This window comes from Cinclus cinclus, chromosome 3, assembly GCF_963662255.1.
Source record: "Cinclus cinclus chromosome 3, bCinCin1.1, whole genome shotgun sequence".
Lineage (NCBI taxonomy): Eukaryota > Metazoa > Chordata > Aves > Passeriformes > Cinclidae > Cinclus > Cinclus cinclus.
In genome coordinates this window covers 43,527,548-43,542,170 of record NC_085048.1, presented here as the reverse complement: position 1 = coordinate 43,542,170, position 14,623 = coordinate 43,527,548, and the positions used below count along the sequence as shown (strand labels likewise).

At 39.4% G+C, this 14,623-nt stretch overlaps 1 protein-coding gene across 1 annotated transcript; it reads right to left on the bottom strand.

Annotated features, from left to right (window-relative positions):
* Positions 1–900: 900 nt before the first annotated feature.
* QRSL1 (glutaminyl-tRNA amidotransferase subunit QRSL1) lies at positions 901–14,557 on the bottom strand. Its single transcript, XM_062488708.1, has 11 exons — positions 14,506–14,557; positions 14,113–14,272; positions 12,866–12,964; positions 11,776–11,872; positions 9,867–10,043; positions 7,400–7,575; positions 7,179–7,291; positions 5,616–5,808; positions 5,119–5,236; positions 1,809–2,014; positions 901–1,346 (listed from the first exon to the last, which is right to left on the bottom strand). The coding sequence occupies exons 1-11, from the start codon at positions 14,527–14,529 to the stop codon at positions 1,135–1,137; spliced, it is 1,575 nt and encodes a 524-aa protein (XP_062344692.1). The 5' UTR covers positions 14,530–14,557; the 3' UTR covers positions 901–1,134.
* Between the last annotated feature and the right edge of the window lie 66 nt (positions 14,558–14,623).

Below are 14,623 nucleotides of genomic sequence, written 5' to 3'. Positions count from 1 at the left end.
CTTACATCTCTGCATGCTGTAGACTGATTGAAAGTGAATCTGATGCCAAACATCTACAAACTTCATCCTTCATGTTTTTAACTATCAAGAAATGGAAACTGCAACATATGAAACCAGTCAATAGTTGTTTAGTAAGTCTTCCAGTCTACAAGATGATGGTTTGAAAATTCAGTTCAAATTACTGTGTTGAATGACTGTCCATGAAGGAATAGATAGCATTATTCCTACAAGAAGTCATACTAAGGTCTCTTTCTGAGTGAGTATATGATTATCAAGAACAGTGACAAAGGAAGAAGAAAATAACTACTCAGGTACTACTACTACACCTTTACCTAGAAGATATTTGGAATTCATCATTCTTACACCGATAGGACCAGAACAATCTGCATGTTTTGTAAATTCAAATGTTATTTTCTAGTTAGCTAGAAATAGGGAATATTTTTGGTTTTTAAAATGAATCAACAGTCACACATCATGAATTTTGATAAAACAGAGATCAAAATGCAGGTGTGATTTAGCTTTCTCATAATTACTTTAATAAGCATCACATAACAGATGTGTAGATGTGGCATTAGGGATAGGACTGAGTGGTGAACTTTGTGGTGGTGGGTTGGACTTGATGATCTTAAAAGTCTTTTCTTATCTAAAGGATTCTATAGTTCTATGTTATCCCTTATTTCCTTTTGTATTTTACTCTTGGTGAACAGATCCTTAATACCTTTGTTCCAACAGAGCTTGTCTGGTTATTGTCATTACAAAAGTCTACACTCCAGAAGGAAACCAAGCCCTGTGGCAATCATGACGTTTTTCACACAAAAGTTCAGGTTAGTTCTTTAATTGGTCAGATACTTTACACACCCTCTGGAGATTAAAAAATCAACTTCACAGGCATAACATACACAATTTCAACTTGATGTTTTTAATATCAATAAGAAAGGGCTCTTAATACGGTATTGTTTACTTAATGATTCACTTTGCCTTAATTACACCGTAACAGGCTGTTGTGATTCCATCGTGCATTACTGCATAATGCCTTCTTAAAAAAGATTATTACTTCTGCAAAAGACAACTGCAGAAATTCATTTCTTAACCATCCCCACAGCTTTCTTGCTCCAGCTGACTAGCAGTCCCAGGCTATGAAAAGGAAGCAGACTTGTGATGCTGAAAGACATCATTGTCATGCCTCTTTACTTCTTCTAGCTGAATCACAGGGAATTGTACTTGTTTTTCAAACCATTTGGCTACAGTGAGAAGCTGCTTCTCCTGGAATGAACGTCCAATGAACTGAAGCCCAACTGGCAAGCCTCTCTCTGAAAGGGCTGTAGGAACATTTATGGCTGGCAGTCCTGAAATAAAAAAAAATACACATGCAAAGACTTACTATTAAACCCTGGAGGAATTTTGATATCAATTTTAAGAGAACGAGCAAAAAAAAATCATGTAGAGAAAAAACTAGCTAAAATAATTTGATCCAATGAACCGAATGCTAGATGATCGCAAGAAATTAATTAGAGAGATTTAAGAGGTCAGCATCCTCTGCAAAAGACAGTCAGCTCTCCTTAGGAAGAGATTTCTGTCTCTAGAACATCTTACCTGCAGCCCACACTCAGCTCCAAGGCTCCCTGCTTTAAAATCTAGTCTTACATTATCAAGCATTTAATAAACTGTCCTTAGACCCAGTTACCACTGTAAGACTTACACAAGGGTGAAATATTTTGATTCTAAAGAGAAGGTTAAATACCTAAAGGGACAGGACCTTTAAAATGACTAGGCACAGGAAAACAAGTTGAGTTCAGGTCCCTGCTCACCAGCCATGTTTGCAGCCTGTGTCAGGATGTCATCTTGAGCACTGCGGGTCCTGTTGTCTTCTTGGATGAATTCCGTGTATGGTGCTGCATCACTCAGAGTGGTGGGAGTGAGTAAAATATCAACACCGCTCCTGAAAACCTTCACAAAGTCATTGGCAATGAGACGTCTCACTTTCTGTGCCTTGACAAAGTATTTCTCATAGTTCCTAGAAGGCAATAGGAACACAGAGGCCTGACAGTTTAATTCCCAAAATACAGAACTTTATTTCTTAGTTACTGTGGAAAAGACAAGCCCAGTAATCTTTTTGAATAAAATTTGTGTTCGCACTGGAAACTTAGTTACCACACATGTGTTTATGCTCTCATAGCAGAGGAGCTGTCAGAGAAGGAAGAAATGAGGGGATACAGCTGAAGAAAGGTGAAGGGAAAACAAAACCCTACATTATAATAATTAACTAAAAATCAAAATGACACATTTATGACCATTTGGAAATGTACTGAGTATTGGATTTCACAGAACCATGGAAAATGCTGAGTTGGAAGGGACCCATGAAGATAATGGAGTCCAACTCCTGGCCCTGTGCAGGACACCCCAAGAACCACACAACGTGCCTGAGAGCACAGCTCAGACTGGCTTGGTGCTGTGACCACTTCCCTGGGGAATCTGTTCCATTGCTCAACCACCCTCTGGGTGAAAAGCTGGTATCTAACCTAATTTCACTGTAGGGCAGCACAGCAAAATCTAGAAAATACAGAACTACACAGATCTGAAAAACAGGAATTAACCATTTATGATTCAATCCAGCAAGATACTTGAAGCATAGGAAAAAGCCCCATCATGTGTGCAGAACTCCAAATGGATTTAAAACTATGTATGTGGTTTTATACTGCTCTGTAGAATACTATAAAGACCTTATTTTCCCCTTGCTTTTCTCCTCATGTAAACATGTGATCTATGGATTTCAGTCTTTACACAACTCTAAAGCAGAAACACATTAGTCAACTTTATGTCTATTCATATGCAGAAGTGATAAAGATGGGATCTTAAATTCAGAGAAATTCAGTTTCAAAAGTAACTGTCATCTAAACCCTCAGCTATCTGGGAAAGAAAAAAAAAAAGCAAAGTGAAAGAAAAATGGAGGGGTGTATTACCGACTACTACATGGCAGGGTGTTTACAGATAAAACAACTGCAACTGCCTAAACCCACTTTGTTAGAGTAATCTAAAGATTTAAGATTCCGAAAAACAGCAATGAAAATGGCTATAATCAATAAACAGCAGATTCAAGTTAGTAAGTTATATAATGGGAATTAGACATTTTCCTACGATCACTTCAGAAATCAATCGAGTTGTTAACTTTAGAAAGTCCCTAAGTGTCACATCTTCATGTCTTTTAAATATCTCCAGGGATGGGGAGCTCACCACTTCCCTTGACAGCCTGCTCCAACACTTGACAACCCTTACAGTGAAGACATTTTTCCTAATATCCAATTGAAACCTCACAGGGTGCAACATAATGCTGTTTCCTCTTTTCCTATCACTTGTTGCCTGGGAGAAGACATGGACTCCCACCTCACCACAACCTCTTTTCAGGTAGTTGTAGTGAGAGTGTTAAGGTCTCCCCTCTTCTTCAGGCTAAACATTCCCATCTCTCTCAGCCACTCCTCATCAGACTTGTGCTCCAGACCCTTCACCAGCTCTGTTGCCTTTCTCTGGACACACTCTGGCACCTCAATGTCCTTCTTGTTGTGAGGGCTCCAAAACTGAACACAGGATTCAAGATGAGGCCTCACCAATGCTGAATACTGGGAGACAATTCCTGCCCTGGTGCTGCTGGCCACACTGTTGCTGATGCAGGCCAGGATGCCACTGGCCTTCTTGGCCACCTGGGCACAGCAGGCTCATGTTCAGCCGCTGCTGACCAGCATCCCCAGATCCTTTTCCCCTGGCAGCTTTCCAGCCACTCTGCCCCAACCTGTGGTGCTGCCTAGAGTTGCTGTGACCCAAGGGCAGGACCTGGCCCTGTAGAACCTCATACAATTTGCCTCAGCCCTGCCTGTCCAGATCCTTCCACAGAGCCTTCCTGCCCTCCTGCAGATCAACACTCAAATTGGAGTTGTCTGCAATTTTGCTGAGGGAAGACTCTATCCCCTTGTCCATGTCATCTCTAAAGATGTTAAACAGAACTTCCTGAGCAATCATGTAGTCATTTTAGAACTCTGAAAAGCAAGATAAAAATCAGCTGTAAAAGGCAACATTTGCAGGAGACACAGTTAGGTTTTCTCTACTACTTACTCTAAGAATGTTTTCTGAACCCTGCACTCTGTTCTTCAAGAGTAATTTACTATGGAACAGGAACACAACTCTTCATGTTCCATCTCAGTGGAAGCTAATTGTGTACTCCTTCACAGAAGAGTTAACTATGTGAATTTTAAAGCAGCGTTAGGAAAGCTGATCTGGACAGTTGTAAGCAGAGGGAGCACACTTGGCAGGAATTTCGGCATTCCATAAAAGCTGGTTGTTACAGACTGACTGACAACATTCCTGTCTCTGACAGCAATTAGAAGTCACATCTGATGAATACTCTTGCTGACAGAGCTCTTTCAAAGCAAGTGCACCACAGAGAATGATTACATGCCTAATATTTTTGTTAGTATCTGAACAAATTCAGACAGAGAAAAACAGCACCTTTACTAACATAAATTAGGACTGCTGGTAAGGACTGAAAACTAAAAACGGAAAATTGATCCATGCACCAGCTTCTCTACGTGACCTGGATAAAACCCTGACTTCTGTAAGGACTTCAGTTCAGTACTTTTGCCAATGCCAAGCCCTTTCCCTGTACATCAAGGCAGAGAGCTGCAGTTAATTTAATTGCTATGTCTCTGACTTTCTCTAGAATACTTCACTACAATGTACCAGCAGTTTTCTATGTAGTTTTAATGAGATTAACAACTACAGAACTTCTAACACTAGAACAGTAATGACTTCGGTATGATTTCAATGTCATACCATAGGGAAGATTTCTGCCTAATTTAACTAATGGATGCCAATAATGCTCTGGTAAGGGAAAAAATATCACTAAGTTGTTTTACTTATTTAATTTAGGAGGCTCACTGGTAAGACTCAGGGAAAACATTTTCATTCATTATTAACAGTTCACTAGGTATTACAGACCTAAAGCAATAATAAAAATACAGCTACTAGTCTAAGGGCAATTTCTTTTTCATGTCATGATGAACAATTAATCACCATTTGCTCAAGAATTCATTAACGTGGAAAAGCTGAATTTCAAGATGTTCTGCTTACTCTTTCAACAAGAAGTAGTTTCCTGATAGAATCCTTCCTCTTACAACATCATTGAAGCCTTCTCGCCGTGTTGCAGCATACATGCTTTCAGTGGAATCCTTCACGTCAGAACGATGTCCTGAAAAGAAAAGGCATTTTGGGTATCAATGCCTCTTGTAATCCTTAAGATTTAGTAATGTCATAATAGTACAATAGGTCACTGTTTGCTGCAGTCTGACATGCTACTGTTCTGGAAAAAACAACAAAACATATTCCTGTTTCATTATGGAAATACTAAAGTAGATTTTGAGCCCAGACATTGATATGCCTAGTAGTGAAATATATTATGTATTTATTTACACATTTTTGTCTGCACAAGGTTTTTTACTGTATTCCACCTTGGAGAAATAACATCAAGCATCCAACCATGAAACAAAAACCTATGAAAACTAACACTTTTACGTGGCATCCAGCAATGTTTCTTCTGTCTGAGAAAAAAGCTTTTTCAGAGCCCTTACCATATTCCAGTCCATCAAACCTGGCCATATTTGAAGCCACTTCTGCTGTGCACAGCACGTGATAGCAGACAATGGAGTAACGAGTGTGTGGTAGGCTCACTTCAACCACTTTAGCCCCAGCATTCTTAAACAGGTCAGCAGCCTTTGACCATAGAGCCAGAATTTCACTAGACAGCCCTGGAGCATGATATTCCTTAGAGGAAAAACAAGAAGAGGAGTTATTTTACATGCTGATTTACTTCTAATAGCAACCAAGACACAAATACTCCTTGCTAAAAATACACTGAAACCATTATGTCACCACTACATGATTTAAAGTACTTATTAAAGCTTTTTGCATCTACTAAATCCTATACAACCAAGAAGTATTAGATTAACAGGATTCAGTCTTAAGACTATTACATTCATCTCAGTAGGATCAACGTATGTATCACAGATCATGGAATTTCAGCAGCTTCTTTTGAAGGAGTAATTGCCCAGTTATCCCTGTATATATCTATCAAGACTGTACTGCACGGCTCTGCAGTCATGGGTAGAAATTCTTCTGGCCTAAATCCTAAAACTAGGGCTGCTGTGAGCAGGAAAAATAAAAAAAATGGCCATAGCATTATCAGAGGCAACTGGCACACCCTGGTGAAACAAATAAAATCACCCACCAAAGAATAGCTACAATCAAGGAGTTGGGAGAAGACTTAGATTAGCTACATTCCTATTTCACAGCCAAATTATAGACATTCTATTAAAATTCCTTATTTTTGAAGATACTTGCTTTAGTTCTAAACCATAATATCAGGGTTGTAATATTGTCTGATTTCTGAGTAGCTATGACCCATGTTTAATGTATCTATGTATCTGTTTAGAATAACCTGTAGCAGTAGAAAAAACTGTCAAAAGGTTAGGAAAAATTAACCAATATCACAATTTTAGATTTATCAAGATTTAAACAGTAAGCAGCTGATCAATTTTCTAGGCTAGTAATTTTTTCATTTCAGAGATGGTGAATAATTGGTCAGTAAACATCTCTGCTTACCAAATTAAAACTTTTGGTATGCTTGTTCTAGCTTAAGTTCCAATACTGAGAATCCAATGAATAAATGTTATTCATATTGTCTCTTTGAAGGCAGAGCCTTTATTAAATTAAAAATAGGCTGAAGTCCCAAATTTTGTTCTAAATTTCAAGTACTCTTATAGTTACAAACATGATTGAATTGCATACATCAGATGCCAAATTACAAATGTCTTGTGCCATTCAATTGCCTTTAAAATTCTGCTCTATATTAACACAGTGCCATTTAGGCAAATATCTCAAAGCTCTGCACAAACCAGTACTAAGCTCACTTGTTGGGAAGGCATCAAGAGCAACCTGTTTGAGGTTACAGAGTGGACTAATGACAGAGCAACAGAGAGAACCAAGAACTGATGTTCTCCATTTCCCCTAAAGTTCCTGACAGTGCTTCTCCCAGGGGAGACTGGGAGGTGGTGGGCAAGACACAAATATTTTTTTGTTACGTGTTTTTTATTTGTTCCTCCTGTCCATAACTGTTAACAGGATTTAAACATTACCTTTGGAATTCCTACTGAAAGCTTGCTGATATCAGTCAAATTAGGTAGTTCAAATGGCTTAAAGTCATCCTGAATTGTGGTAGAGTCCTTAGGATCATGTCCAGCAAGTGAACCTGAAATATGACACAACATGTGAAGACCAGGAAAACATACATTAGTTACGATTTAATTCAGAATTCAGTTTTGTTGGTTGTAAACAAAGATGCATGACATAGTAATACCTAACAAAACTGCTGCGTCATCCACACATCTGGTAAGGATTCCTGGCACATCCATGGAGTTCACTAGAGGAATGAGACCATGGCGAGAGATCAGTCCATATGTTGGCTTTAAACCTACAACACCACAGTGAGCAGCAGGGTTTCGGGTAGATCCTCCTGTGTCTGACCCTAAGGCTCTATGGTTTCAAAAGGATCATCATTAGTAAGATAATTCAGAACATTTCCAAATCATAAGAACGTGTGGCCTTAAGATGCACGGATTTAAAACTGAATTCTTCCAGACCAGAAGCTGTAATCACATAGCCTAAATTCCAGTCCGTTCTCTATGTCTATTTTTCATTTGTTCTCTGATTTTTATTAGGGTCTCTGAATCTGGCATTAGGAGAGTCCAGTTCCCTTCACAAAGCAGAGGCAGATAGGCAGAATTCAGACTATCTGAAAATGGCCCCAAATACCTTCTTCTGCCTTCTCTGTTCCAGTACTCTGGATTCCAACTGATATATCTCATGTGATTTGGGGAACAATTTTCAACACTGACATCTTATTTACTGTGCAGCCAGTGCACCATAAATCAGCATTTTCCAGGATCAAAATGAAGAGCAACACTTCTTGCCCCCAGTAAGCGGGCATACTTTGGAAAGATATTCCCTGTTTCCAGTTCCACAAAGATTTATCAGAACTCCCAGTTTACAGTAGCTTAGGTACAATTAAAACACAGTACATTATTAATATTATTATTATACTGAATTCCTTTTTTTTTTTTTAATTCACAGGTGAAACCTTGTTCTTTGAAATAAAAATTTCAATTTAGAAAAACTGTATTGAAATGAAACATGTTGTTCTCTTGATTTTAATAAATTTAACTCAAACAGCATTAAAAAGAAAAAGCGGTTTTCATTCAAACCTTTGCCAAAGCAAATTTAAAATTCACGAGCAGGTATAGTTTTTATTGAAGTGACTATATGACTTCCCATAGCCATTTGTTTCTGAGATGGCTGGACCAATTCAACTGGCTTTCCTGAAGTGGAATTTTTTTCAAAGCCTCTGTGTTGATGTAAAACATCCTCAGTTTTACAGCATTTCTGGAGACCCAAATCTCAAATTGAAAATGTAAAGACTGGCAGCATTCCTGGTGCTTGAAAGACACTAATAGGATGGATATACAATATGTTATATGCAATAAAATAGCAGGACAAAATTCTCCCTGATCTGACAGTGTGCTGAGCAGTGCAAAATGAGAGCCCAGCAACTGAGGAAAAGGTGCCAGACCCTCTCAGGATCAGCCCATTCTGGCTCAGGATGAGGACAGGCAGTCCTTGGGAATAGCTGCATAGAGTTCAATTTCAACAATATTAAAATGTTCAGTAGGTTACATCCCAGTAAAGGGTAAGGAGATGAATAGATACATAATATTAAGAAGTAATTTAAAAAGTTGTAATCAGCATCAGCAAGAATATTTTAACAACAAAATAGATGCTTGTAATGTAGTCTATGGGTAAACGAGGATAAAGTAATTAAAGAGCATTTTTAAACACTTTCCAGTTAAGAGCACAATTGAAATAATCTTCCATCAAACATGCTCCAACATGTAGCTCTAAAAATTGCATAAAATGCAAGGTGTAAAGGTTTGTGCTCAGTTTTCACAGTCAGATGAGGAAGATAGTATAGACAACTGATTTGCTTAACAGTGTGTTGCTATTCCATACAGTTAATAATTACTAATTAAAAGTAATTATTTACTAGTTAGTAATTATTAATTATTACTAATTAAAAAAAAATCCAGCTTGCTTAAGTTCCTTTAGGAAAAAAAACCCCAACCATAAACACACACTTGTCTAAAATAAAAAAAAAAAAAAATCCCAAACAATAAAACTGTCTTCTAACTTAAAAACAGGGAAGTTTTTCAGTAAGTATGTAAGTAACTACGTAGTAAGTACTCTGCACTTTTTTGTTATGAGTATGGGATTTGAAAGCTTTTAGGTCCCAAATCTCATGTACTATTACATAACTATGCTATAAAAACAAAGGAGTGGAGGAAAGATTATTGTACTGTCACAAACTATGGGATCTCTTAATTTGCTGAATTACATTTTCAGTGTGTATTTGTGTAATGCAATTAGTGAGGAAGAGGATGTGTCACAAACCCTGTAAGGCTTTTTAAAGGGATTATGTGGGAATAAGAATAAAATTGTCACTCCTTTACTACCATCATAATTTTATTTCAGGCAGTGCAAAGTGGTCATACCACTGAATAATGCCTGAAATGAGTAAATCTGAATTTGCATGCATGGATTAATTTATGGCTTCATGATATGCCACAAATAACTTAGGGATGCTGAAATAAATTTTTGCATGCCAGTGCCAATAACCCTCTTATTTCACACTACCTTACGAGAATATTTTAAAATTAAAACATTCCAACATATTTTGAGACATTTAGGACACGACAATTTTAAAAGTCTCTTACGCAAAACATGTGAAAGACGACACAGCAGCTGCACTGCCTCCTGAGCTCCCTCCTGTTATTACCCAGTTAGACTCTTTGTCTTCAGAATGGGATTTTGGGACAGACTTTTCCTTATACTGTTTTGAGTAACTCCAGGGATTTCTGACTGGTCCAAATACTCCATCTGTACTCCCAGATCTAAAACAGTCAGACAGGACAAATACAGACAGAAGTGACAAATGACACACTGTACTCACCAATTTAATTATTTTAATCAAATTCCTCATCATCCTTGCAAATTCACTTTCAATGCAAGAAGACTGGTGTATGTAAATCCTTATGCAGTCAACTTCTACAATGTTACATAGAACTGTAAAATTTATAGCTGTTCATCAGTTTCTGACACAACCTGAATTGGTACCTCTTTCTAACTTCTGCTAATGCCACTGAAATAAACAGACTCACAAAGACAAAAACTGATTTAAGCTATGTAAAAGTACAGGAGCGCATCTCTTTCAAAACCAAGGTATTCTGCTTTTCCAGCCCTGCATTTGATGCAAGATCACAGTTGAGAGGAAAAACATGCTGCAAGAGGTGGAGAAAAAGCTCCACAATACCAGGAACCTGCATTTCTCTGAAATGCCACAGTATTATTCATCCTCCAGCCCTCTGCAGAGGCCACAGTTCACTGGTACAGAATGCCAGACTGGCTTCTCACAAATTCTTTTCAGTCAGCTTGTGTCACCCAAGTATGAGCTGCCACCAGAAGCAGAGGCAGGGCGTACTTTCCACCTTCCTCAGGCCCTCTACCCCCCCACACTCCCCCTGACTGCAAGGTGCCAGTGTTACCAGCTAAATCATCAGAACGAACAGGCAGCTGACAGCAGCTGAAAACAACCTTATTGAGACATCATTACTTTGGAGCTTGATCTGCTCCCCAGTCAAGAGATCATGCAAACACATAGACCAGAACGAGAAGCCAGCATTGCGATAAGCTTTTTAGGAGAATCCTGTGCTTTAATGAACTTAGACCAGTTGTAATACTGCATTATCAGTTTTTTTTCCCAAGATGTCTGCCTGCTCTTCCTCTGAGGAACAGCTTTTTTACACAAAAATTACTTCATTCTAAACAGTATTGTCTAAGTATTTCCACCCCATTCATGTGAATTTCCAATCAAACCTTGGACTTTAGGTATAATAAAACCAAAATACAGCATTTACTGTTTTTCACAGGTAACTAAAGTCCCAGAGATTCCCTTCCAAACCTAGCAGTTTGATTTAGCAGTTTAATTTCCATCCCTAACAGCCCGATGCTGTTCTCTGCTACAGTCTGGCTGCCTTCACTGATTTGTGGAAGAATCAATTTGTAGGAGCATTTTTCAATGTACTCCTGACAAAAAGTCACCAACGTTAGCTTAGGCAACTTAAAAGCCTTGCTCTCAATTAGCCTGTGTGCAGCAAGTCAGGGAGTACCCATATAAATTACCCCAGCGGCTGTCTGGCAGAGGTAGTGACTGCAACTGGGGGCATGATAACAATTACATGATAACCTAAAGGCAAAAATGCTGCCAGTAAGGAGAGAGGAAAAGGCACCAATTAACTGTGTTGTAACCAATTCTATTAACACACTACTGAATCTACGAGAAGGCCACTTGTCGTTGGCCTTCTGCAAAAGCTGAACTGCTTCCTGCCTCTCAAGCACAGCTACATTTGAACACTATGTTCAAAAAACTCAGTGTCTATATCATTTACACAACACTATAAATGCTCAGGGAGAAGTTCATGCAGCTCTGTGTACCCTTCCAGTAAGTATTCATTGTTGTGTCACCTCACAGAAGAAGGAGTTCAGGATTACAGGTAGATTGGAACAGATGGTATGTATGCTATTTTACGTAAAATCAACACATTAAAAATAACAAATATCACTCACCCCATTGCAAATTCATCTAGGTTTGTTTTACCTAAAAGCACAGCTCCCTGATCCAGTAGTTTCTGAACTACTGTAGCATTGTAAGGAGAAATATAACCTGAAAACAAACAGAAGAATTAAGAGCAACTGGTAAGTTAAAAATTATTTTTACAAGTAGCTACTCTGAACATTTTGAAGTTGTCATTACCACTCACACCTTACATAACCTAGGATGAGAACAATGACAGTGACATGAGACCTCAAGTAGTAACCAATTCACTCTGTGAATGATGACAGGGGCTTCTCCACTCCCACCTTCATCTGGAACAAGGACATCGCTCCTAATACTCATTGCAATCAATCACAACAGGTCTGAGAACATGCTTTAAGGAAAAGCATCTCAGGTAATATAACAATTTTTACAACAGTGAAGTCGTATTTTGTTTCTACTGCTATTAAAAAAAACCACAATCAAATTAGAGGTCTGGTAGTTTACTTCTGCTGTCTTCCACAAGGATTAATATAAAGTTTTACTTTGTGCAGAATAAAACAGATATAAGAAATACATCCTACTTTCACTTTTACTATAAAAACATTGTAATGCCTTGAAAACGTTCATGACTTGTTAATATAAACAATGAGTTTAGGAAATTTTAAAAAATGCTTTAAAAGCATTATAGAACATGATTTTATGTTGGAATTGTTCACATCTACTTTTCCTACAGCCACATGAAAAAACTATTTAAGTCAACAATTATAAACAGAACAACAACAACAAAATAGGACTGCCTTTGGATTTCACTAGGAAGAACAGTACTGACTGCTCTCCTCTAGACCTAAAAGCAGTGTGAAGGAAAATGCGAATTTTGGAACCATTTTATTATAACTGCTGTTAAATGCATACAAATATAAATAAAGAGATAATGAGCTCAGAAGAAGAAAAGGATCCATCCATAATACCAGACGCACTTGGCTAGTGAAACTGGATAAATGTATTTCCTCAAATGATGCCAGCTCATTTTTTGAAAATACTTGGGTTTCTGGAAGACTGGAGTCCATAAACCCTCTAAAGAACAGAAGATCTGCTTTTACTTTAAAAGTTTTACTGTACCTTTTAGCATATTTGATGCACATGTTGTCTCAACGCCAGCTGTACTAAAGTTGTCTTTTACAGCAATAGGAATTCCATCTAGAATGCCCAGTGGCTGACCTGCATTAAGAGTGATTGTAAAACAACAGAGATTTATATAATGTTCTCATCAATTACTGGTTTTTTTACGTGTCCCTTTGGGTGGTTTTTGAAAGCCAGATTGCTTTCCACTTGGTATTTGATGGTTGTCTGCTCCATTTTCAAGAACCATCTTCCATTCCAACTCAAGTGTTGAGCACTCTGCCCAAACTAGACCTGGCCTCACAGAGCAGAGCACTCTGAATGTGTCTAAGCTCTCCAGACAGGCAGCTGCTTTCATCCAGGCCATCCCAAAGGAGTGCACACCTCTTCCAATGTGACCACACAATGCTTATTTCAGCCATAGGTGCTGCTAAATCCACTCCATCACTAGGCTGGAAGCAATAAACACTGCCTACTCGACATACACAGTAGATATGAAAAATTACTGAAGCAGATAAAATCTTTCACAAGCAATTGATTATCCACCATCAAAAAAAAACACCCTGAACCAACAAACAACACCACAAAAAAATGCCAGCCTGAAAACTGAAAGGCCTACATCAGGAAGCAATACAACCTGTCTGACAATTTTATTATGCTGCCAGAGGACAGCAAATGTCACCTCTTGGAAGGAAAGAAAACATGTACTCTATTAGGTGAAAATTTGCACTTCCTACCTTTCTTGAAACATAAAGGAAAATGAGAATGACCATCTTCAAGTGCTGCAGATAACAGGACTGAAAGCCGTAAGCTGCTTTATTTTAATTTGCTTTCTTAATTAAAAACTCGACAGGTTGTGCCAGCTGTTTGCCTACCCCAGTCTGGAGGCCTGTGAATGACCACTGCATTTGCCTATTCATGGTACCTGTTGCCTACACATTCCAAATGAATGCTGAGGGAAAGAAGCAGCAGACACCAAGTAGCAGTGCTATCCAAGAGGCAGAGCCTATTTAACCTGCAGTGCCTTGTTTGGTCCAGGTTTTCCCTCTGATTTTTGGACTAAATACTCTCCCGAGTACCAAGTGTACATCCACGAGCACCCACGGAAACCTCAAGCATGAGCCTCATCCCCCAACAATCAAACAAAACAAGACGCCTATTTTAAAAAGCAAAGGTGCTTCGTCTAACACAGACAGCTCCTCCACAGCAGCTTTTTAAGGACTGACATTACTTACAAACCAACATACCTCTTTTATATCTTTCCTCTGATTCTTCAGCCTGCTTCAAAGCGGTCTCTTCCGTTACGGTAATGTATGCATTCAGAAATTTGGTGCTTTTGATGAGGGCCAGGCATCGCTGGCAGAGCTCCGTAGGAGTGACTCGTCCTTCCTTCAACGCCGCCGACACCTGAGAGCGAAGCCAGTCTTTCAGGGCAGCCGGGTGACAGAGGTCTCCCCAGGGCGATCCGGGAAGAAAGCGCCATCCCCGGTGAGGGAAGAAGCCCACGGGAAGCGCTCTCCGGGGCCGCCCCGGGGAGGGGGGACGCGAGGTGATCCCGGTCACCTTGCGAGCCCGCCCCACTCCTCGGAACCCCCACCCCGCTCCTCGGCATGCCCGGCAGGCGGACAGACCCCACTCACCTGTCGGAGAGAGGCGCGCAGCATGGCTCTCCCTGCCCGTCACCGCTTCCTCACGCCCGCCGAGCGACCCCGACCCTTCCCCCCGCGTGGCGGGTGCAAGCCGCCATCTTGCCGCAAC

Coding starts and splice junctions, on each gene's coding strand:
- QRSL1 (XM_062488708.1), bottom strand. CDS start 14,529: ATGCTGCGCGCCTCTCTCCGACAG. Junction 5,809..7,178: donor TTTCAGTAGGAATTCCAAAG/GTAATGTTTAAA, acceptor TTTTCCTCTAAG/GAATATCATGCTCCAGGGCT. Junction 2,015..5,118: donor AACTACTTCTTGTTGAAAGA/GTAAGCAGAACA, acceptor ATTGCCTTCTAG/GAACTATGAGAAATACTTTG.